At 40.8% G+C, this 25,638-nt stretch overlaps 1 protein-coding gene across 4 annotated transcripts; it reads left to right on the plus strand.

The window, feature by feature from the left end:
* The first annotated feature begins 2,422 nt into the window (after positions 1-2,422).
* LOC101846703 (cell growth-regulating nucleolar protein) lies at positions 2,423-24,657 on the plus strand. 4 transcript variants are annotated; one of them, XM_035969880.1, is made up of 8 exons: positions 2,423-2,440; positions 9,299-9,567; positions 12,321-12,435; positions 14,613-14,720; positions 19,253-19,336; positions 20,605-21,016; positions 21,591-21,754; positions 24,455-24,657. In XM_035969880.1, the coding sequence occupies exons 2-8, from the start codon at positions 9,446-9,448 to the stop codon at positions 24,581-24,583; spliced, it is 1,134 nt and encodes a 377-aa protein (XP_035825773.1). In that variant the 5' UTR covers positions 2,423-2,440; positions 9,299-9,445; the 3' UTR covers positions 24,584-24,657. The 4 variants fall into 4 exon arrangements, with proteins under 4 accessions (XP_035825773.1, XP_005089829.1, XP_005089830.1 ...); XM_005089772.3 differs by lacking the exon at positions 2,423-2,440 and adding an exon at positions 7,168-7,247; XM_005089773.3 differs by lacking the exon at positions 2,423-2,440 and adding an exon at positions 7,200-7,276.
* Positions 24,658-25,638: the final 981 nt, after the last annotated feature.

Consider the following 25,638-nt stretch of genomic DNA (forward strand, 5'->3'; position numbering starts at 1 on the left):
GCCCTCAGTTTGTCAAACATGTATTTTTTGTTCTATATTTTTAAAATAAAGTATTACACATACAGTTAATATTTAAAATCAGCTCAATAAATCTTTCCAACGTCAGCATCAAATTGACAATCAGTGCAGTGTCTTTTCACGAGAGAAACCTGCTCAGACCGCTGGACTTAGGCTACAGCTGCATTATTCAAGAAGGAAGTTATACATACCTAGAATTGGGGCAGGGAAAAAGATTACTATATATATATGTGTCCTCTATGTCTTACCCAGGTTATGCCTCTTCCCCTAAAAAAAATTGGAGCGCATGCGCGAAGTTTGGATTTAGCTTATTAAAATAGAAGCAAAGGCATAAAATCTAAGATAGCCATCAGCAGAGTTCGAACTAGCCCCCCCAAAAAAACAAAAAAAACAACAACCCAACCCCAAAGCAAACAACAACTCCAAAAAACAAAAGCTCTTTGACTTAATTGTAATTTCTTAAAGACTGAATTTATTCCAAATCGCTAGAGGCCATAGTCACTACTGTGCTTCAGTTAACATAGAAACTGAGACAAAAAAAAATTAGAACAAAATACTGTTTCCTGGTGGTATCAGGCACAGCACTCCTGTGCACAGTAAAACACCATTGTTTTGATTATAAAAGTAGGATTGTGTTGGACATATAAAGTTCAAATAGAAAGGATATCAGTGTGCATTAGCATAAAAGGAAAATACTAGACACATTTTATAAATGGGGCATAAATTTGCAATATACAGGGCCCAATTTATTAAAACAAATATATGAACATCATGGGTATTTGCACCAAAATCCTGTTGATCATATAACAAAAAACCCCAACAATTTTTGTTGATCGAGGCGTTTAAAAAAAATTGAATTTTCTTCTCAGCCTCAAAAAATATGAATCACCTTGTAACATGGCCAACTTCAATATATTACAATATAACCTGAGAAGCTAACATTTTTTATCTGTTTTGAGTCTCAAAAGTAAAATTTTGAGTCTAGGATGTATGAAATGATACTATGAATAGCTCACTTGACCTCAAAGTTTGTGTAAAAAGCACAAAAAAGGTAACTGTAACCTGCCCTAACAAAACCACTTCATTCACTTGACCCTGGACCCTGGACTCTGACAAGATGAAATGCTCAAAGGGGAGTTCCCAACTTCAAATAAAACTCCACCACTGGTAGACGATGCATAAAAATAATGGGAAAGATGCAACATGGATGATCCTCAGTTACTATTTTAAAAACGACTATTTTTCACGACTATAATTATCAATATTACTGTAATATTTCTCTTTTATTACATCATTTCTATCACTAGTGCTATCCTTGTTATAACTACATGTACTACTATTATTAACAGTATATTAATATACTTTTTAATCTAAAACTTACAAGTTACTACAAGATGTGTTTATTGGAGAAGTCATGATGTGTCACAAAATCATTACTGCTTGAAGGTTCTTTGCTGGTGTCTCTGATCACCCAGTACAGCTAAATTAGTTTATAAGACTACAGTACCCTTAACCTTTAATACTTACTAAGAGAAGGCTCAGTGTCTGTACCAAGAAAAGTCTCATATAGGAAAGTAAGGCTTCATTCCCACCACCGTGTAATCGTAAAAAATGTGCTTCAGTCGTCAGTGTCATTATCTAGGCCAGGGATCATTTTTGGAAAGTGTTTTGCCGCGCTCACAACTGCATAAGGTCATATGAGGGCGCAGGACACATTAAGCATAATTTTTAGTTGGTAGGAAATTTTGAATTTTGCCCCGGTGGCTGTTGAAGCCTACTCTTATCGATTTGAGACCACCAAGGGATCTTTAACGAGCGCAACTTGCACACGAGACCTCCAAGATTTTTCACCCTTGTCCGAGAAGGCTAGGTGTAGATCTTTCCTACCAGAAGACCAGGGGTGTGGCTGAAAGACAGTAGTAAGAAGGAACCAAGTAGTAGCAGTAGAAACGCTACAGAAAGAGTCAGAAGCCAAGAGGAGGGGTCAAAGGGGGTGAGGGGGTTGGGGGAGAAAGTGGAGACGAAAGCAGATGACAGAACATTGCTAGAGAGCTGGAAAAAAGGTGAAAGAAGACAATTTTAGCTGTCATTATTTTTATTCCATACAGGAAGTTCATCTCTACCCAAGTATTAACACATTTTTGTGTTTTAAAAAAACTTCATAATACATCTTTCTAAGGCCGGTCCCAGAGTGGCTCTGTAGGTCTGACCTGTAGCTTGCCTGGCTCGCACCGTGCTAATTAATGTATACATTATCGTGTGCTTAAGTAACGTCGCTGTGTCGTCTGTTTTTTGTCAGCTGAGCTGCGCGATGAGTCAGACGTGCTATTCAACAGTGTTGTAAAAATGGCGGACATGTGTCGCCTCGCTTCGTGTTTATTTCCGACTGAAACTCTTCACAGATCATCAAAATCAACAAGAAGTAAGTATTATTAGGTGCTTTACTATTAAATATCGATGCTAGCATCAACACTTGGCCACAAAATCACCCAGAAATGCACTTTATCATACTTTGAAACTTCGAATCGAGAGGTTGACCTAGTTTCGACTGTTGTCGTAGGCCTAGGCCTAGGCCTAGATCTAGGTGTGCTTCTCTAGATTCTAGATCTAGATCCCGTGACCCCGAGCCGAACCTTACTGTGCATTCAGACAAAAGATCTGCATCCATCTACGTCCTTCATTCAGACAAATGCATTGAAACCAATGTAAACTATCGCCACGCGCAGCTGCAAGTGTGTTTGTGTGTGTGGGGGGGAGAGGGGGTTGCACTTGGCTCAAGACGTAAAGAAGAGTTGTCCCGTCTTGGTATAATTGGTCTTGGATTACACAGTACTTAAATATAGCAAGGCAGACCCATCAGTTGCACACCTAGCCTACACACGTCAACACACAGTGCGGCTGTGCTGAGACGCAGCGAGTGTGCCTCGTGCTCGCTGAGAAACAGGCGCCAACCCACAGTGCGGCTGTGCTGACACGCACACGGTGTGCGCCAGGCGAGCTACAGGTCAGACCTACAGAGCCACTCTGGGACCGGCCTTAGTTGTATGCAAGCTGCCACAGACACAGCATGATTCATGAACAAACGCAGAGTAACTTTCTCTAGTTTAATGGTAGAAATAGAGGTAATGCTGAGTGTCTTTAGTTTAAAAAATGCAGACGTGCATCTTTCTTCTCTTATAACTTGACAATTACTACTCACGCAGATTTAAGATTTCTCATGGTAAAAAGGCATGATATTTGTAGTCAGTAACACAGATTCTGGAGAGATCTGTTGTGCCTTTTTAAAATAAACAATAATTTATTCATAAGTATGTAACTAAAATAGGACAAATTGGGTACTCTACAAACACTTCTAGAACAAAAACTAAGGCACAGAAATTAACCATTCTAACGCTAAATAAATCTCAGGACATTGAGCTTTTAGAACATGATGCGCGAAATGGTTTGCTGTGTGGAATGGGGAAGAAGTTATATCGTTTCAAATGTAAACAAAAATGAAAACTTCTTAACCGACAGCGGCAAAGTCGCTTCAAGGCTCATTAACCCTGTGACCCCGAGCCGAACCTTACTGTGCATTCAGACAAAAGATCTGCATCCATCCACGTCCTTCATTCAGACAAATGGACCAATTTAGTTCAAGATCTCACCTGCTGGTGTTCAGACCTAAGTCTCACATTCATCGCCTCATGCGTTGAAGGGAGTTGACGGGAGTCCATCTTGTGCGTTAATGATGAGCATAACATTTCTTCAATCAAGTCTAGCGAAGAGGGGCAAAATTTTTTTTTGAAATGGTTAAATCTGACAGGTTTATCTGAAAATTTTGATGCGAAAACATACCAAGATATAATTGGAATTGACCTCAGTTTGTCGATTAAACTGAATTCCTGAATTTTAAAAAAATCAACCCGTTCTGCAATTCGCCCGAGGTTGGAGGTGAAAAAGGCACACCAACAAAGGAACAGTTGGTGAGACTTGAGAAAGACGGACGTAGGTCTTTGGTCTGAATGCACATTTAGATGGGAGGAAGTCTTAGAGATGGGAGGAAGTCTTAGACTTTCATTAATTTAAAAAAAATGCAAAGTTGACTAGATAGTGGTTACTTTTATAAACGAGTAGGTGATTGTCTAGGACAGGTAGCCGTTGTAGAAGCAGAAACAACTGTATCAGGCGGGCCTAAAATAAATTAGATTAAATATACACATCTGTTGACATTGAAGGCCGGAGACCTTTCTGTTTAGTGATTTGTAAATAAATTTGGTAAGTTTTAATTTTCACTTTCGCACACAGGATGACTGCTTCGCGGGTCAAATTGCACAGTTATTGTTTGCTGCAGATCACACATAAAGCCACTAAAACTGTTGCAAATAAATTTTTTTCAAGAAAATTTCAAACCTAACTGTAAAATATCAAATATGGGTTAAAACAGGCATGCCCCCATGTAACCGCCCTGATTTTCTTTACGAAGAGACTATTTCTCCGAACGTAAACTTGACCTAGATCTAGATCTATATTTCTCCGGCTTCCATTCTCGAGACTTTTTGGTTATTTGTGAAAGTTCAGCGTAATATTTCATTCTCTGCCATTCTACGAGGACTGGGAAGAAGTATTTTTTGAATTGAATTCAATTTCTAGAGCTAGAGATTTTTAAACGTCTGAATATGCAGATACAGTCCGTGCCGGCTATAAGCACACCGCCTTAAGCACGTTTCGGACTCAAGCACGCTAAACGGCTCTTACCGAATTTTTGCTATATAAATTACACGCCTATAAGCACGGTAACTTCGGCTTCAAGCACGCTTCATTTACAAGACAGTCAATATTATGATGACCCATCGAAGTTCGAACACAGTTTACACTGCAGCAGTGGAGTGTGTCAAGAGAAACACAAAGAACGCAAGTGATGGACACGCACACTCACACGGGCGGAAAGGAAGGCAGAGAGATGCACACAGCCGTGCGCACGGACATAGGATCTAGATCTAGCCTAGGCCTAGGGCAAAGCTACACACGACCCCCCCCAAAAAAATACAAAGAGAGTCAGGGAGACGAGAAAGGGAGGCTGGCTGAGATTTTACATTTGACCCTCGCTATCCATTAATCTTTATTGTGTATCACGCGCGAGGTGGGATGAAGGCGGTGGTATGAGTGGCACAGCAGGCAGTGGTACGCACAGGCAGTGTGTTACAGTAGGCCTAGTGTGCTGTATCGTGACTGGCCGTCTAAATTAAGTTTTCATTTCCCATTCGACCACAAAACAAAAACAAACAAGCGAACAAAAACAAACAAGCGAACAAAAACTACCATGGCGGGTGTCTAAATAACAGTGCACACTTTTGCGGGACCGCTATAGGCCTACTTACAAACAAAGGGAAATAGCACGGGGAATTTTCTATATGAAAATCTCTGGATTGTGTCTACTTCGCACTTAAGCACGCTTCGGCTTTAAGCACGCTTAAGCTTTCTCCCGATGACCGTGCTTAAAGCCTGCATGGACTGTACTTCAATTGTAGTTGGGGCAATGTTCCTGGACTATAGCTTAATTTGCGACGGAAATGAAGTTGATATTTGTGTTCAGCGCTTCAATATTTAGATCTAGTGGAAAATGGACAACTGGCAGCTAGATTCTAGATCTTATAGATCTAGATGTGAGACAGGAGGGAAAGTAAAAAGAACACAGAGACTATTTGAAACGCTGCATTCTGATTAGCTCCCATGCTATTTGAAACGGAGCCATCATTTCTACATAATACTGTAGTTCTGCCTGAATTGTGGAGGCTTTCTCAGTTTCTTGATAAACCTCCTAGGATTTGACTCCTTTTTATGACGTTGTCTTTTAATTCCGATCAATATTGGCATTAGTCTAGATCTCGATCTAGATCTAACAATATTTTGTTTCTGACATGGTTTGCACAAAAGTAGCCTTGTTCATCTCTCATAATCATAATCATAAAATTGAGTTTGACCAAGTAGATCTAAGTCAAAAGACGCTTGGATAATAATATAATAACAAGACGGTGAAACTCGGTAAGCACTATTTCCTGTCCGCAGTGTCGTCATACAATACCTAAAAATATTATCACTGCGTGCACATTATATTTTGCCATCACATTCACGAATGACGTCGCCTGATCTAGAATTCTAGATATCTAGATCTAGATCTAGACTCTAGACATCTAGACCTAGATCAAGATCTAGAGATCTCAGGCTATTTTTTTTTGGTAAGTGTTTTACGGCGCTCGCAACTGCATTAAGGTAATGAGCGCGCAGGACACATTAAACTTTTGAATTTTGCCCAGGTGGTGGCCGAAGCCTACTCTTACGCTTACCACCAAGTGGGACCTTTAACATGCGCAACTTGCACATACGGGCCCTCCGAGATTTTTCGCCCTTGTCTGAGAAGGCTAGAGGTGTAGATCTTTCCTACCAGAAGATCAGGGGTGCGCCTGAAAGACAGCAGTCGAGGAACCAAGGATATCACTGAATATCAGTAGAAAGGCTGCAGAAAGATCAGAAGAAGCCCAGAGGAGGGGTCAAAGGGGGTGAGGGGTGAGGCGTGAGGGGTGGGGCAGAAAGTGGAGACGAAAGCAGATGACAGAAGACAAGAGTAGGAAAAAAGATTAGGCCGAAAAGATCCGTAATCAAATTACTGACTGAGAATGGAGAAAATCACAACTTACCCGTTTTGCTGCTTGGCTTCCACCAACACTCCAGCGTCTCAATGCCTCATAGATTCTAGATCTACGAACATCTCATAGGTGACTTGGTTATAATCTATGATAAATTTTTTTGTGTCCCAATTAGTCACACGATTCGGACTGTGGTCTTGAACAAACTATAACAATAATAATTAGGCCTATGTGACCTTTCACCAGGTCAGTTTCCATATCCGTCTTTCTAGTAAGTTGTTTAATTGTCCAAACTCCACAATCTTAAACAAAATCATTCTGACTTTTGTAAGCGTAACAACATTCAAAAATACATTTTGAAAATGAAGTTTCAAATATCTTAATTCAAAAAGTACATAGTACACAGCATGAGCTCTAAAAAAATAATATTCAAGCTTGATGTGAAAAATAATTTTTGAGTCTCAGTTGTTTTTGAAATACATTGGTATTTAGTATTTTTAGCAAGGGAAGCCACTCTGTAAATAAATTTTCAACTCTACAACTCTCTCTACAATGTGTGGATGTTCGTCGTGGTGTGTTAAGTGTAGTGTACGTCGTGCCAAGGTCTGGCCAAGACTTTGCTTCAAACTTTGGTAAGATTGAAGAATACCGGACCAGCGGACTGACTTTGCCTATGTCCCAACCTTAGGAATTCATAAATTTCCCGTTTTTAATATTAATATCTCTCAATGGACCGGTCTAGATTCTAGATCTAGATCTATTCTTTAAAATTTTGTCCCCCTGAACCCCCCCTCTCCCCTCCTCCACCCCAACCACCCGCCCCACCAACCCCGCTTTCTCGCGCAATAATGTATGAGTGGTCCGGTATTCTTCAATCTTCCCATGGAAACATACATGTTTAAGCCATTGCCTCTAGAGTAGAGTCTAGATCTAGATATAGATATAGATCTAGATTCTAGATTAGATCTAGACTTAGATCTAGATCTAGATCTAGATCTAGATTTAGATCTAAAAATCTACATTTCGTCTCGTCTCATTTATGTGTTTTGGCTTTGGTGTGAATTGATATTGATGAATGAATTTTTCGGGAGGACTTCCGTAACGAGCGACCACTGCCACTATGAGACAGAGCAGAATTGAGGGCTTGGGCTAGGGGTAGGGGTAAGGGTAGGGTTAGGGTTAGGATTAGGGTTAGGTCTAGATCTAGGCCTCTTCTTTATTGTATTTGATGGGGTGGTCGCTCGTTACGTAAGTCCTTCCAATTTTTAATTTCATTTTCATGATTTTAGTCATCAAATGGTCAAAATCACCGGTCACCAGCAAATAAATCGGAGTATTTATTTTGGAAGCTACATGATGATATTTCATTCAATCTATTTTTGTTGTCTACGGGGGTTTCCCCCAAGACTCTTGGGTTTCCCTCGCCAGTAACTGTTGACTAGATCTAGTTACTACTCCTTCTCTCTCTCTCTCTCTCTCTCTCTCTCTCTCTCTCTCTCTCTCTCTCCCTCTCTCTCTCCCTCTCTCTCTCCCTCTCTCTCTCTCTCTCTCTCTCTCTCTCTCTCTCTCTCTCTCTCTCTCTCTCTCTCTCTCTCTCTCTCTCTTTCTGAATACTGTCTGTCGGTGTGGACGATCAAATGGACAAAAACAAAGAAAAAAAATGATGTTGTGGCACAAAAAAGTAAATGAACTCTTTCCGGACGAATCGCTGATACGGCGCGAGTCTACACCCCTTGCGGACGTATCGCAGATATATCGGCTGTGATAGGGTGCCTCAGTATTGTTTCGTTTTAACTCGATCCATCATTTATAATAACTTTATATTGCTATTGAAAAAGTCGGAAAGGAGTTCAACGAAAACTTGGGTTTAAGTAACGAGATGTGAGATTCTCCCTTTTTTTCTTCTTTAATATCTTCTGTAAAAATAACCTGGATTCAACAAGCACTTAAATCAGTGAGCTGGGATTCAACGAGGTCCCTTTCAGGGTGAACAGCCCCCGCAAATGTGGCTTCGATTATTTTTCTCCCAGAACGAACTTTATCTATTCCTGGAAACCGTCCATTGCACCTACATCGTGAACCACTATTCACATTAAAGCCATTTGCATGCGACCAATCAGCGGCCTTTTTTCATACCAGCGGCTGTGTGTGCGTGTCGGGGAGGGGGGGGGATGGGGCACTCGCGATCCGGGCGTCGAACGTCGCAGATACAAACGCGTCACAGTCTTCCCTTCCCTGGCAACTGATCATTATCACAATGATTTGATAGTCTTGGCGTAGGTCTACGTATTGAATTGTGCGCTGGTCTATGGAATCAAAAGTTGCCGTATGCTAGGCTCTACACAGCAACACTAACTTTTTGGTAAACAATCGAGATGACACAGGCGTTTCCATTTGAACGAATAGGTCTTTTTTTTACACAGCTCATAATATACAGGCATTTCATGCCCCACTTGTTACTCTTCTCTTTATACATTACTTGCTCAGTGCCTGTAATTGTCTACACAAAACCTCATATTTTTGCTATAACGAACCCTCGGATTCAATGAAATTTTAGGTCAGACCCGGCAACCTCGTTGAATCCGAGTTCGACTGGACATCTTTTAAAAATAATTTTAAAGATATCTCATGTTCACTTTTTGTTTCTTTTTCAGATAAATTTCAGAGCACACAAACTGGTTTCTAAAGTGTGAAGTTTGCAGCTGCCCTGGCTCAGCGGACTGGTGGATAGCACCGTTTGCCTCTTTCCTAAAAAAACAATTTTTGATATTGGTTAGACTGACGTGTGCTGTAGTTTGAAGATGGTGTTTTTTACTTGCAATGCCTGTAGCGAAGCTCTGAAAAAGAATCAAGTTGAAAAACATACATACAAATGTAGGCAGTGTCAGTCTTTGAGCTGTGTTGACTGTGGGAAAGATTTCTGGTAAGGCCTTTTGCTATTTTTTTTTCATGTTCTTGACAACTGTAGGTTTTTGCACAGCTCATTGTAATGGGTTTTTGTGCCTTCGATCTCTTGAAACAGGTAGACTACAGGGCAAGTGTCCAAATATCACAATTAAGAATGGATATAATATATGACCAAAAATTTGGTACAAAGCTTGTTTTTAAGGAAATATGCCCTTACTAAGTAACTGAGGATATGATGCTAAATAGCACACCCTTGCAAGGTATTTTCTTTACTCAGTCTTGAAAATGTTACAGCAATCCAGTTTTTCAAAATATATATGCATGTGTAGTCAGTATTGTGCTTTTTAAAAAACTTTAGAAACTGAATGTTGTTTTTTTTTACTTTAAAGTTGAGTAGATAATCATGCAACACTTTCACAGGAAAGCTGAAGGAAAAAAAGTGTAAATACTGTAATTAGGATTGTCAGGCTTGTTCCGGTATGGCGTATTAGATAACATGGATGCTGGAGAAAGCATGCCCAGAACCTTGTAGCTGAAACTGAACTAGGTTTGTACCCACATGAGGAACTGGTTGCTTTACCCCCCACACAACCATAGAAGTCTACATCATGCAATATGACCTTTAGCACCGATCTCGTTCGTCGTGGACTGCAAGCGTGCTAATGAACCAGCTGTCAGGAAGTCAGCAGCAGAGGCTACCATTCGATTGCTCCCCCTGCCTGATGTTGAATTCTGGACTGACGGTTCAGCGAAACACGGTACCGAGTATGGAGGCAGCAGAATACTGATCAAGACCTGTGATTCAGAACTCGACCATTGTGTAACCGCGGGCTGGTATTGTTCCAGCTACAGGGCTATGCTTGTAGCTCTCGACACAGCGCCGGGCATGCTTGATTCACTACATACAGCAGGCAGTCTTTAGAACAGTGTATGCCTTCATGTATACACTGATTCCAGATCAGCAGTCATACGCCTCTCATACGGCCCCACCAACCAATCGGAAAAGTGGCGTGCTCTATCTGGCAGCGTCTGCACACCCTCTGTAATCGCTCGGAATGTTCCATCCACTTACAGTGGATTCCAGGCCACGCTGGACTAGCTGGGAACGAGGAAGTTGACAGCATCGCTAAAGAAGCAACAGCGCTTACCCAGACTGACATGCCAATAGATTTTTCAACAGCTGAAACCTTCATCCACCGGTCGACCTGCGCAAAGTGAAAAAGAGGCGAAACCCAAACTGCCGCTTGCCCAGCCGCCATCATACCAGCTTGAGGCCTCGCTCAGACGGCAGGACCGCCAGCTTCTCTCCCAAATGACAACTGGTGGAAAATCGCCCAAACTGAGATCATATCTCCACAAAATTGCACCAGCGGACTTCCCAGATCCGCCCTGTCGAACCTGCAAGGAGGAGGACGAGACTATAGACCATGTGTTCCTGAAATGTCCTGCCAACTATCATGCCAGAACACGTCTGCTGGGACATTTCAGTGACCCACGCTCACCACTTTTCAAGGGCCCCCGAGCAAGTGTTGAGTTCCTGGGTGCTGTCGGCATTGCTGACCTTTTATGACGCCACAGTGCCAGAAGAGAGAGAGAGAGAATGCTGATTCAGCGTATGGTCATGCAAATCTTCACCTGCCAGGTTCTGGGGACCTGGGCTCAGAAAATTGAATTTGTCAGAGAACACGTGAGTCCCAAGCCCCAGTGTAGGTTTAGAGCAAAAAGGTAAACCATTTTATTAACATGGTGATCTTCTTGTGACAGGTACAGGAGACTGGCGTCGGTAGTCTAATGGTTAGGCTACCAGACTCGTAATTGTGAGATTGCGAGTTCGGGGGTTCGAGCCTCAGCTCGGTCTGACATTGTGTCCTTGGGAAAGGTATTTTGCACGAATTTCCTACTTTGCTTGGTCCTTTCGGAGATGGACGTTAAACTCTGAGGTCCCGCCTCTTAAATGACCTAATAGTGTTGATAGGACCCTTAATAAACTCATACCATCTTTGTGGTAAAGGAGAAGTGCAGAGAGCAGCACAAACCCTTGTGTACATTGTCTTCATAGACCTCGCCAAAGCATTTGATCATGTCAGTTGCGAAGAACATTGAATCTCTGGAGTTACTTGGATGTCTGCTGTCCCTCCTACGGATCTTTTAATCATTTTACATTTGTAATGAAGGCAGAGTCATCTTTAGAAAATCCTCGGAGGAGTTTGAGACTGAGATAAGAGCAGAATCAAGCAAGGACATGACCTTGCTCTTTGGCGCTCCCTCTACGGAATTTATTTCTTATTTCTTGCTTCTGCTCTGACATGCTTTCTTTTTCTAGAGTGACATGAGCTTTATTCCAGCTCCTATGGTGGACTCTACAACACTGAATGACTGAAGACAAAGATGAAGATCAATGTGTTATCTCATCAGAAAACTACCATTGCTGCAGGACATACAGCAGTTGTGGCCCACACAGAGAAAGAACGACTTTTTCTTCTTCTCGTTCATCTCTCAATGGATGTCCCAGTTAGTTGAGTTAGGAAGAATTTAAAAAGTCGGATTTTTGAAAGTTCAGCCGAATGCTGGCAATTTGACTCGACTGTCAGTAAGAAAAAGACACCATGCTTTCTATCAAGGAGAAGCTACAGAACTGTTAGAAGTTCCTGTTTCAATTGAAAAGTGAGAATTGTTTATCTGCAAAAATGTGCAAAACCTGCTGGCTAACGTTAAGAATGAAAATAAAATGCTGGTCATTGGTATTCACTACATGTTTTATATTTCCAGGGGCTCTGAGTACTTAACACACACAAAGTGCATAACAGAAGATGAGAAGTATTGTGGTAAAGGCTTTGTGGCCAAGGTCAACAAAGGAGAAGTGAAACAAGAACAGTGGATTGAGGTACTGTAATGCATGTGCTGAGATCTTTAGAAATATCTTTTTTTATTCAGTTGAGTGTGCCTAACTCGTAATTGAGAGAGAGAGACGGAGAGAGTTTTTTGTAAATGTTCTGGATATATTTGGGTCAGATAAAGGAAGGGTTGCATGGGGAGGAGGAGGGTGGCGAGAGAACACATGATAGATGAGATAAGAGTAATGATGTGCTGATCAGGTCGGGAGGAGTTGTCTCTCATAATTATGATAATTTCACTGATACTGATTCGGGTTTGGCAGCCATGGATTTCCTGAAACTGAAATTACTTGTCCAGTCTTAGAAAAGTGACTCTGATGCCAGTCTGTCTTCCAAGTCTGCAAGCCACACACTCTTCCCAAGCCTCATATGCTTCTCTAACCTTTTGATCCCCATCTCAGTTAACAACTTGTCTCTGCTGTCCATGTCTGTCTCATTACTAATTACCCTGTAATGACCCTTTTAACGGATCAAAGTCAACTGGCATTACACAAGGCCTATTGTGTACTGTCAATCTAGAGCTTATCATTAATGTTTCTTGTCTAAGGCAGGAATAATAGTCTAATCTTTTACTTTTTCTGTTTGTGTTGTTAAAATGGTTTTGAAGATGGGACTGTATTAACTTCTTCATATTGGCCTTGATTTTGAAATGAACCCCTTGAGGCCAGCCATTTTGATCAAGTTTGGGAAAACCTCTGTCATTTTACTTTTCTAAAGTTTTAATGTAAAGAAAGAAACAGCAAACTGTTTTTCATGTAATACATTTTGAATAATTGTGTTTATCCCTTACTTTAAAAAAAACTTTTGAAAAGGAGTATCACAGAGAAGTTTGGGTATCACAAAAGTATTTTGTTTATGCCATTGCTGTACTTTGATTCTACTAACTACAATGTATCAAATTGAGTCTTTATTATAGTCTAGACCCAGAAATAGAAAATTAAATGTGTACATCTAGCTATGTTTGTCCATGGTAAGTCTACAAGAATCATCTAGACCTACAAAATGGATCCAGATGGTAAATCTGACTTAGATCTATTTATAGTAAACTAGTCTAGATCTCGCAAACTGAACCTTGTTGTATTCTGTAAAAACGATAAAAAGGGAGCAAGGTTCAATAAAAAATTAATTAAAGGGCGATTTCCCATCCCGTCAGGAATGGTTTGGATCAATAAAACATACATTGGCGGCATCGAAACACATGCGGATAACTTGAGAACAACAGATGTACGCCATTGGCTGATATTTATAGTAACAGCCATCTTGTTTGACGTCATTGAGGGATTTCCACTTTGTTGTCGTTCACAGTGGCAACACGACCGCAAAGCACTATTGCAGTATTTTTAAAGCCTGTAGCCTACAGTGGCGTGGTGGTGGAGTGGTTAGTGCGCTTGTCTCCAAAGCAGAAAGTCCAGGTTCGAGCCTCGGTTCGGCGACAGATTTTTTTTCCCCCTCCGGCCCACCCACCTATAAAGGGTACATGACTTCGAGTTGGGGAAATACAGGACTAATTTTAACCCAAAAATTTTTTTCTAAAGAAATATGTAAGATAACTGAAAAAGCATGTGATGTCGTGACTTTGATGGATTTAAAAAACGTACAAAAAATTGGTCATTTTCCTACAATGGCCGCCATTACCATGGCAACCGCTAGATTCATCCACAAAATAGATGATTGCAAATTACTCACAATACGACCTTTAATATATGAAGTCAGGTACCCATTACAGGTTGGTGGGCAGGAGGGGGCGGAAAAAAATAATCCGTTGCCGAACCGAGGCTTGAACCTGGACTTTCTGCTTTGGAGACAAGCACACTAACCACTCCGCCACCACGCCACTGTAGGCTATAGGCTTTAAAAATACTGCAGTAGTGCTTTGCGGTCGTGTTGCCACCGTGAACGACAACAAAGTGGGAATCCCTCAATGACGTCAAACAAGATGGCTGTTACTATAAATATCGGCCAAAGGCGTACATCTGTCGTTCTCAAGTTATCCGCATGTTATGGAAACATAAGTTGAGTGTCAGACTGAGATAGAATGTCTGTGCTTTGGAAATAGGAAACAGAGATTTCTTAATTTTAATTTTGGTCTTAAGTGACTTAAAACTGTTCTGTCCAAGTGAAAAAAATTTCTTCGTTTTGCATTTTTATTTTTATTTTTCCCCTTCAGAAAGTCCAAGGAGCAATAGAGAAAGCTTCATCAAATCCAAAACTGAAAGGCCTGCTCGAAAGACTCACAGATTATCCTAACATTCCCCGGAAAAAAGCAAAATTTGAGGTATTCATGTATAATTAGAAATTGCCGGCTTATTGCATTGTATTGCATTAATAATTTGATGAATGTCTTAGTTCAGATGACTTTGTAAGAAATGATATGCAGTTAAAATTGTCTGAGACGGTCACCCAATGGTGAGGAGAAAAATGGTTGTCTTAGACATACATGTGAATGTCTTGGGAAGTGTCATAATATATAGAAGAAACGAAAGGGCCGGAATGGGATGTGGATGTTTGTATAGGTGATTGTCTTGAACAGATGGCCATTAAAACAGGTATTTTAATCTTAGTCATAATAAAAGCATGTCTGAGTTTGTTTGAAGCTGATACTGTAGTCTCTGCCTAAATGCATGCCATACAAAAGCATGCTCCGCTCAAACGCACGCTTTTGTCATGACGTTTGAAAAAACTAGCCATATAATTTAGATGTACAAATGTACAGTCACTCCCTCTACTTTACTTTTCTTTTCCGATCCAACGGCCATCTGGGTTCTAGCCCTTTGTACTGTCGAAATGACAAAGAATTTACAGGTTTGTATCAGCTGTGTTTTATCGCTGTATAAAGCAGACCTGCCACTCATCCCGATTTAATCGGGATATCCCGATTTTGTGCCCCAAATCTCAAGCATCCCGATTTTCCCGATTTCGATCGCCAGTATCCTGATTTTTCATGGTTGCGTCTGTTGCGTCCGATTCATAGAAAAAAATATAAAAAGTTCTGCAATCTCTTTTGCTTGGAAACACCGATTGGACTTTTTATCTGCAGGAACTTGGAACTCTATTTTCTAAAGCATCTTTGCCGAATCTAGGTCTAGTAGATGACTAACACACGCTATTTAAACTAAAATCGACCTAGTTTCAAACGCTCACTCGCATCACATGACATGACTTCGTACGTGTGGTGAGTAGCACGTGTGTCAGGGACCGTCGGTTGTCGGGGTCAACAAAGTTAATTCACACAGGTTGTGTTGGTCGAGGTGTTTTTCGGGACTTAACCAGTGTGGACGGCCGGGGGGAGGGGGTGGGGGTATTGTTTTGACACGTGGGCTTAAAGTGCGTGCCGTGATACAGATACTAATTAAGGGGAAAGGAATAAGAAAAAAAATGAACAACCTTGGCGCGATCTTTTTTTCGATGTGATGGAAGTCAAACGTTAAAACACGGGTGTTTTGCGTGGATGATTAGAGTTACGTGTCAGCTATTTTCAAGACTACGAGTGTTTCAGCATCACTGGGACCTTCGCTCCCCCAGTCTATCCAATTTCAACTCGAGTACATATATGCTGTCAAACTTTAGCCTTGCATACTTGCCTCTTAAAGGGGAACCAGGACAACCCCTTCCCTAGTGCCCTTTATGACTGAATTTTCGTTGATCCCAATTTTTTTCACCGGATCCTGATTTTTTAACTCAGAAATCCTGATTTTTAGATTTCATAGAGTGGCAGGTCTGTATAAAGTATTTCCGATATCTGGGGAGGCAGTTAGGTTGGTACTACACAGGTTGCTAAGTGCACGACAGGAAAAGAGATGGTGTGATACTGTTTCATCCTGGCAGTTACACAACAGACAGTCAAGTGGGATATCCTTGCGGATCCTATTTAGGTAGGAATTCAGATGGATGTGCTGTGTTTGCAGGTGAAAGATAGGGACTTGTTCTCTTCTAATCAGGGAGTTTAGTTAGTCTTTGAGTTAGAAGCTGTCACTCTCTCGAAACGCACGCTCCGATTCGCGAAACACGCCGACAGGTAAAGCTTGACAAAGGGAAATTTTCACTACAACCTGCACTGCTTGTATACGACAACCCTAGAAAACCGGATATTTGGTGAGAATGCCTCTCACGCCGAATGAAGAGATTGATGGACAGAGTTTTCACACCCAGCTTTCCACAGACAGTACTTAAGTCTAGGACTGGTTGGTGAAATGTTGGGGGGTTGGGGGACTGAAATGTTTTTTTATTGGTCACTCGAAATGCATCTTTGAGAGAAGGTTTCTGACTGGTGTTTTGGTGACTGCATGTAATGTTTAGTTAGATCTAGGCCTATGATGCGCAACACGCAAGAATGCTGTAAAACACTAGATAGGCCTCTATAAGATTAAAGATTAGTCAAGTAAGCCTAATCAGCTGCGCTCGAAGAACCTATAACGTACTTGTTCAACGAATCACAGAGAAATGTTTCTCTGAATGTAGAGATCTATGATCATGGTTCTGATGTCATTCATGATTATAAATTACGGTCAGGGGTGGTCGCTTGGAAAGCCATGTCGTTGGGCTGTCGTCTCTTTGACTATCACCAACAGTTTCTTCTTATCTTTTTAGGCTATCTGTTCCCGACATTTTATGGTGCATATCATTGCATTGAGGCTGTCCTTCTGCACCCCCCCCCCCCATGTCGTCACATTATTGGCCCAAAGTGACCCCCACCCCAAAGGGAGGTCACTAGAATATCAAGAAATTGAGATGACTGCATCCCTTCCTCCCTTTGCACTGTTTCATGTAAACATACACTCCATATAAACACACGCTAAAGAGCCTTCCCGAGCACTGTGCGTTTAGGCGGAGACTACTGTAGTCTTGAAGAATTGTAGTGTTATCCTTTTCAGACTGGAGGATTTTTAAAGTTACTCTCCTATACATCCTTTAGTTTGTTGTTTGTTTTTTGGTTCCTTTTTATCATTGATTATGTGAATGAAGGCAATGGAGTATTGACACTGAACATTTAAGATTGCCCTTTGTTCTTCAAGTAAACTCGCACAAAAAAGTTAAGGAACAAAAATTCAAAGCAAGATAACTGAAAAACTGTAGAACCGAATTTATTCATTTTTTCAAAAAAGATGCTTTCGACTCTCTAGTTTACGAGTGTATAATTTCAGATTTCAACAACAAAGAGAAATGCATGTAAAATTAGTTTAAATTACACTGGTCGCATTTCAAGAGTCTGAGCAGCCGTAGTTCTTCATAAACATTGTCAATAGTGGGTGTAGCCACCCCGATTGGTCAAACACTCAGTACAGCGTAGACGCATGGACAGGACATGCATTCGGAGATCTTGTTGCGGTAGGTTCTGCCACTCCTGGACGAGGTAGCCCAAGAGTTGTTGAACGTTTTGTGCAGGAGGGTGGTTATCCCTAATCCGCCGGTCAATGTGATCCCAGATGTTCTCGATTGGGTTCAAATCCGGACTACAAGCTGGCCAGTCCATGCGGGTGACACTTCGCTGCTGCAAGTCCCTCACGATGCGTGCGCGATGTAGTGTGGCGTTGTCGTCCTGCAGAACAGCGTGGGGTCCAATCTGCTGCAGGAGAGGAACAGCAACGGGAAGCAGGATTTCGTCCCTGTACCTTGCAGTGGTCAAATTGCCCTGTATATGGTACAGGGGGGTCCTGTGGTGAGCCGAGAAGCCTCCTCACAACAGAACGGACCCTCCACCGTAGGGCGCCACCTGCTGGATGCACTCAGGGTGGAACCGCTCTATTCGGCGCTTCCAGACGTGGGCTCGCCTGTCTGGGTGCAGCAAGTTGAATCTGGATTCGTCCGAGAAGACAACCTGACGTCGTGTCCATGGAAATGTCGAGCAGACCACGCCAAGCGAGCTGCTCTGTGGGCCGGCGTGTGCCTTGGGCGTCTGGCAGGAACACAAGAAGCGAACCTGGCTCTACGGAGACGGTTCCTCACCGTCTCCTCGCTCAAGTGGACATTGGCTGTCCCCCGTAGTTGGCCCCTGATGCGGTTTGCAGTGGTGGTTCGTGACGTCACGGCCTGTCTGGCGATGAACCGATCGATCCTGTCCTTGGTCAAACGGGGCCGCCCTTGTCGAGGCCTGTCCTGGACCCTTCCTGTCGCTCGCCATCGTTCTTGCAGCCTCCATATGAGTGACGGGGACACCCCAAGTTGATGTGCAACGACTTGGAACGTGGTTCCATCTTGGAGCCAGGCAAGAGCGCGTCCTCTGTCGACATCAGGCTGCAAGCGTCGTTGGACCATCGTGTTGTAATGAAACATGGCTGAAAAACGCTGGCTTATAAAGGGTTGCAAGTGAGCGATATTAACAACCAAGACATCTGTTTAGCACGTGCCATGCTCAGTTTTAGCCACCAGCCCCAATGCCAATGTTGCAGAGGCAGAGAAATTTAGCCCATTTTTCATGCTTTTCAGCTGTGTTTGGGCATGCCCTGCCTCGTCGTTGTGAAGCTCGTGCGGGTAAATTTGCTGTACAGGCAAACTGTGTCAAGTCGTCAGTGCATGTGTCAAGTTTGGTTGACTGAGCTTTACGGGATAGCGAGATATTGAAGTTTAAATTTGACAGGTGGAAACACAAGTTGTTCCTTAACTTTTTTGTGCGAGTTTATTTAGCAGTTGGTTGATAAAAACAATACGTATCATGTAATCTGTTGTTTGCTGGGTGCTTTGATATTGTTGCTATAAATGACTGAATTAACGTTTTCTGTTCTTGTCTATTACATCTTTGTTTAACTGAAGTTTTATGTCTGTTGCCTAGTACTAAAATACCATTCAAACTATGTGTGACATTCTCTTCAGAATTTCTTAAAGAACAGTCTTCGAGTGCTTAGCCCTGCCCTAATTTCACAAGTGTGGGACCTCCTGATGACAGCAGCAAACAATGTGAGTTTTACAAAGTCAAAGGGTTAGAAAGTTCTTTCAGCATACTATTTAGTGGTAAAATTTGTCTCTCAGTTCTCTTGGAAAGATAAGAAAATAGTTTTTTTTCTTACCGTTTATTGATACCAGTAGTGAGTACGTTGATGATGATAGTGCTGAGTTACTGGTACTGAAAAGGGGCTTACTTGATGCTGTGGAGAGTGAGGAGAGGTTGCAGACAAGTAAAAGTATGAGTTTTCCTTGGTGTCTGTACTAAGCTTGTTCATTAGCTTATACCATCTGTATTTAATTTCCATGGAATTGAACATAGCTGATGTTGGCACTTTCCTATCACAACAGACCATAACGTTTATGCTGGATTGGTCTTCTTTGATTTGTCCTTTGATGAAAGTGCTTTTGTTTAACTTGGCTAGGCCTATCCATGTCAGAAAATGGCTGTTGTAATGAGTTCAACGAAAGAATCAATGTTCTACTCTGTGTTACATTGTCTTCTTCCTCTTTGATGTTACCTTCAAGCTTTTTCTGCTGATCATTACTCTTTCATCTTTAGGCAGGTTTTAACTTCTCTCTCCTATTGGTCTTGAGGCCATAAATCACATGATGTCGTGCAAACATCGATGTTCTGTGCCTTGTGGTCATCTCAATCTCACTGCCAACTGTGTTTGAACCAAATGAGCTGACACTTTTCTGCATCTTATTTCATTTTTAAAAAGTGTGACTATTGACCTAGAAAGATCTAGGATCTCAGCAATGTCATGAATTTTGAGCCTCCTGTCATCACGAATGAGTTTCCTAATGATTTCAGCATTTTTTCTGTGTTGGCAAACAGATGACAACCCTCTAATTTTCCCATCGTGCAGATTTGTATGCCCCTCTTTAGATAAATTGCACCAATGTTAGACCTCACCATAAATACTTTCAAGTTCTGTCTCAGTTTCTGTGGCAATTTCCTTTTTCACGTAGAAACTGAATAACATTTCTGTTGTCTTCTTTTGACGAATTTTATGTAGTGGTGTGTATTAAATAGTTGCATTCATTTTGTTCATTTTAATGGTGGGCCCAAATGGAGTATTCCCTGAACTACTAAAATCTTTTTTCAGAATTGAAAAATATCGGAGTTATTTGAATTTTGATATAGTCATTTTCCTGTTATTTCTGGGACAGCTCTCTTTTTTAAAAGTAAATATTTTCATTTCATTAACTTACACTAAAACTGTTTTTCATCTGCTGAAAGAAAATTAAACTGCTTTGATGTTTATTTGTCATTACAGGCTGCAGAAAGCAAACATAATGTACCATCCGCTCAGTCTGCTCAAACTAATGGCGAGACCAAAAGCAATGTTGACCCTTCCAAAACCAGTGATGGCCACATGGAGGTGGAAAATGAAAATGAGGAAACAGCGAAACTGAATAAAAGAGAGAAAAAGGAAGAACGTCAGAAGAAAAATAAAAAGGAGAAGAAGGATAAAGAAGTTCCAGAAAGCAATGGAGATGTTGAAAAAGTTAAGAAAAAGAAAAAACGAAAACATGAAGAAGTTCTGGAAGATCAGAGTAACGTGTCTGAGGAGCCTGTGTCTGGGAAGAAAAGGAAGAGGAATGAAGAGCCAGCAGAGGAGGATCCCGGCAGTGAGCTGAGCCCAATTGAGAAAAAGAAGAAAAAAAAGAAACATGACAGTTCTCAAGGTAATGATGCTTTGAAAGGTGCAGTAGAATATGGTGGGATGTTATAAACAGTATTTATGCTGGGGGACACTGTCCGGTGCCCCAGTTGTGAGGGAATTCAGGTTCACAATGGTCATCAAGCAATGCTAGTGACACAGCTTTTAGGTATGTGGTCTCTGATATGTGTCCTTGTGGAAGTGCTCAAGAGAAGGCCTTGCCATTAAGTAGACAGTAAGGGTGTTAGTACATGACAATGACAACAAACTACTGGTCTCATGGCAAGAAGTTAGTTCTGGTCATCTACAACTGTTTATGAATGTTTCTTAAACCTGAACATGCTCGTCCTCTCACTCTCTTTGGGTCAATTGTGGCAAGTGAATTGATCATTGAAAATTAAAAAAACAACAACTTTGTATTCTGGATTATTGTATTCTTAGAATGTATGTTAGGTGATGCTCCTATGTAAACAAGATTTCCGGACAGGTGAATAAATGTAATCTTTTCTTTTTTACTTCTCATCTTACCATTTCAGTATGTTCATGAGTGGAAATATGAGATTTAGTTAAAAACAAAGTTTGTAATAATATATCACCAGAGCAAGCAGAAAATGGCAGCTGTGATTTGCAGGAAGATGCAGCTGACAATGACCAGTCAATTGATACATCTTCAGGAAAGAAAAAGAAGTTCAGATGGGGAGCAACAATCACTGCTATTCTCGAAAAGAAGGGAGAAATGCCATTGAAAAAGTTGCGCAGAAAGGTGTGTCTTGTCTTTTTGTTTGCACAGTTTACATGTATTTAAAAAAATATGTATCAAGTTAATGTTCTATATTTACATTGACTATGAAATAATGAACTTTTGAGAGAATGCTTGTTGTTGGTTCCACTGGCATTTCTAATATCAAAATGGATGATTGCAGTTTCTTTTTGATTGTTCTTGACCCTAGTGTCTTCATAAACTCACGTTTTTAGCTAAAATTATGCCTTCAGGCAGCGGGAGCGTCTACCCAAAATTTAGTTACGCCAAAAAGTTTACTCAAAAGCGGTTTCTACAAGTAGAATGGTTAGTGGACAGCTTTCACACAAGAACATAAAGTTATTTAAATGGATGATCTATGGTGTCAACCATCTGTCTTTTAGGACTTTAATTCAATTGAGGTGAAGAACTTGATCCAAGTGGCACTTTGTGACTGAAACTTTTAGAAACTTATAAAGGCTGCAGCTATTTTGTTTTTCAATATTTTCATCTTTCTTTTATCTAGTACTAGCAATATGTACAGTCAAACCTCGTTGTACGCACCCCCCCCCCCCCAACTCCGTTGTACCGCCACGTGTTGCCAGTATACGAAAAAATCTCTCATATGAACATAGTATTTTGTGCCTTTACACTGCCATCCGCCAACTGTCTCAGTTGTATGGTCCTTATTAAACTACTGTAAATTTACCCTGTTTTACCACCAGTGAACTGGCCATTAGAAGTACACAGTACACACAAGGCTACACACGGTGCACGGCACATCCACTAGGTGATAGCTTGACAATCTTAACACACAAATCTCTACGAGCTAGGTCTAGGTCTCGATCTAATGCTTTTCGCTGATTTGCTCCATCTCTGCCCATCCCATCTCCCCACCCTTGTCTTGTAGATTTCAGGCAATATAATGGATGAATCTAAAGGGATGTAGGGTGTCACCAACGAACTCAATACAATGTGTAATGTAGAAGAGTACAATAAAAAAAACCCATAACTTTGCAATTCAGCATCAAATTTCTCTCCCCGTGTGAATCCGACTAAATTTAATACGCTGATTATGAAAATGCTATTATTTTGAGGCCTTGGTCAATATATAAAAAAAAATGGAATTAAATTTATAAGTTGCCTGGAGAAACTTTAAAGAAACCTCGCCATCTTGTCCTCCCCTCCAACCTCTGGCAAAATATCTGGCGTCGCCAGTTATAAGCGCAAAACTTATAGGCTGGTGAATGCCCATGGGGCTTTTATTTAGTGGACTTGCACTCAAGTCTAAATGACATGGGAGAGAACTCGTTTTATAAATGTGTGTGATTGAGGTGATGTGATGTATGGTTGTATGTATGTATGTATGTCTGATGTATGTATGTAGGTAGGTGGGTGGGTGGGTGAGTAGGTAGGTAGGTAGGTAGGGAGGGAGGGTAGGTAGGTAGGTAGGTAGGTAGGTAGGTATGCATTCATGCATGCATGCATGCATTGAAAGAGATTGTACATGATTTAATTTTTAGGCATTAGAAAAGTACTTTTTAAGACCTTGCAAATTTTTGTTCAACCATTATTAATTCAATTTAAACCCACCTGTTGCCTGCTGCTGACTGACTGGTGCTAACAAAAGGATAAATAGACATACATTAAGTTTCAGTTTTTACATACGAATAAAGGAGCATGTTGAGTAGTCAATGCCAATTTGTAAAGTTTGGCCATTTGTTATTTCACTTTTACTCTCTTTTCTAATATTAGATGTCCTTTGGTTGAGTTTTATGAAATGATTTGTAAAGACCACTAGCCCTTTGAGCCCTGACCTTCTGACACTACTGTGCCCTTCAGCCTGAGCTCCTGAGAGATATTACTAACATTTATATGATCGCGAGAATCACATTCCATATCCCACTCAGGGTAATAATAATAATAATAATAATAATAGATACATTTGTATAGCGCATATCCCCGCTCAACAGCAGGCTCTATGCGCTTCACACTAGTCCTTGTCATTACCAGTATCTAATTCAGAAAGATCTTTAAAATAATCAACAATGTCTTGTTTAGTAAACGCTCACTGCTGTACCAGTGGCTAGGCATACGGGCATTAAAATCAGCATATCGTGATGTGGCAACCTGTAATGTGTGCGTTTAAGTGAGAATTTGTTTTGCTGTTCTGCTGTATAAGAAGTACAGTAATTGTGATATATGCTATGAACCGTATTTTCCTTATTTTCTTTTATCTTTTTTTTTGAGAATGTATTTTGCTCTCCTTTCAGAGCCAGCCACATTTGTTTATCATTTCTTTTGCTTGCTTGTCTCTATTTTTTATGGCACAGCACTCAATATCTTAGACAGATAGACTCTTATCAAAGACAGTCTGCTGTATCGTAGTTTTGTCAGTTTTGAAAATACTCTGACTAAAGTTTAATTGATGTCAAGATGGCACCTTAAATACATCAATTTAATCTTTGAAAATTTTCTTCTCAGTTTCTAAATTCTGAGCTTCTTTTTAACGGAGTTAGGTGACAAAACAAAAAAAGAATATTTTCACCAGAAATCAGTGTTCAGAGTTGAATTTACTGGAGGGTCCTCTGTTTAAATGAGTAAATGGGTTGGCTGCGACAGCAGAGATATCAGCAGAAATATCAGGAACTCATATGTATGATCTTACTCATGAGAACACCTAAAGTTCCTCACTATTTGAATATTTTCACTTTCTGTCAACAGGTGCTGAGTGAATTTTCTGCCCAGGACGCTGCTAATTACAATGAAGAGAATCTGACTGCCAAATTCAATAAAAAGATCAACAAGATGCCAGGAGTCAGTGTGCTGAAGGAAAGAGTAAAACTAAAATGATTATTTTTAGATTTGTAGTGCTTTGTTGAAATTGGGATGTTGAATGAAGAAGAAATAAAATCTCTAAAACAATATTTTTCCTTTTTTTGTAGTATTTTATTTAATCTTACCATGTCCTTCTGCAAACCCTAGGTTCTATTCCCATTTTGTTTGAATTAACTTAGTGCTTTTACAAGCTACTTCTGAAAAACTTAGTAAAATATAGAAATATTACAACAGTGACACAGTGGAACTCGGATTCAATGAAGTCGACGGGCCTGACCTTCGATTTAGTTGAATCTGAGTGTTTGTATAGATAACAAACATGAGGTTTTTGTGTAGATAATTTCAGGCACCGAGCAAGTAATATTATCTATAACGTATTGTTTGCCGAACAAGTTATGTTGCATGCGGCAATGTTTGATTCCACAGTCCAGCACGCAATTCATTAAATAGATTTGTGTCAAGACTTATTTATCTTTGTGATACTGATTAGTAGCCGGGGAAAAAAATAGCTGATGAGTTTGTATCTCTAGCGACGTTCCATATGTGGGCCATTTGTACCCCATCTCCCCAGACATATGCACAGTCACACATGTGCTGGACGCTCGTTCGATCTCCGCTCACACTAAGACAAGTGTGCGTGCTAACAACACGTGTGTTGGTGTGAAAGGAGGTTGCTGATTTGTTGCAATAGGCAGTTCACTCTGCAAGCGACTTCGTTGAATCCGAGCTTGGTCATTTATGTGTTAGTTGAATCTGAGTTATTTTCATTGATTTTTATGAATTTAAAAAGAAACAAGGGTGCAAACTCCTTAAGTTCAATCCAAGTTCGTTGGGAAGATCAAGATCCGAACCTTTTCATTCCAAGAATTACGGCTAGATAAGTGAAGATCTGTTCAACAGTTCAAGGTTAAGTTAAAGAGGCGTACATTGACGTAAAAATTGTCATTTTTAGATGGGGAAAAGGTTAGATGGTGAGTAGAGGGATAGTAAAAAAAAAGTTGGACCTACCAGTGGGGATCCCCAACCACCTGCAAGAACCATTTTCGAAAAGGGTGCAAGCCTCCGGTAGG

The sequence above is a fragment of the Aplysia californica genome, unplaced genomic scaffold (genome assembly GCF_000002075.1).
Source record: "Aplysia californica isolate F4 #8 unplaced genomic scaffold, AplCal3.0 scaffold00009, whole genome shotgun sequence".
NCBI classification, from domain to species: domain Eukaryota; kingdom Metazoa; phylum Mollusca; class Gastropoda; order Aplysiida; family Aplysiidae; genus Aplysia; species Aplysia californica.

What these genes read in the sequence shown, in the direction of transcription:
- LOC101846703 (XM_035969880.1), top strand. Translation starts at nt 9,446, where the DNA reads ATGGTGTTTTTTACTTGCAATGCCTGTAGCGAAGCTCTGAAAAAGAAT. An exon ending in GACTGTGGGAAAGATTTCTG is followed by an intron (nt 9,568 to 12,320) that starts GTAAGGCCTTTT and finishes TTATATTTCCAG; the next exon opens with GGGCTCTGAGTACTTAACAC. An exon ending in TGATGACAGCAGCAAACAAT is followed by an intron (nt 19,337 to 20,604) that starts GTGAGTTTTACA and finishes TTGTCATTACAG; the next exon opens with GCTGCAGAAAGCAAACATAA.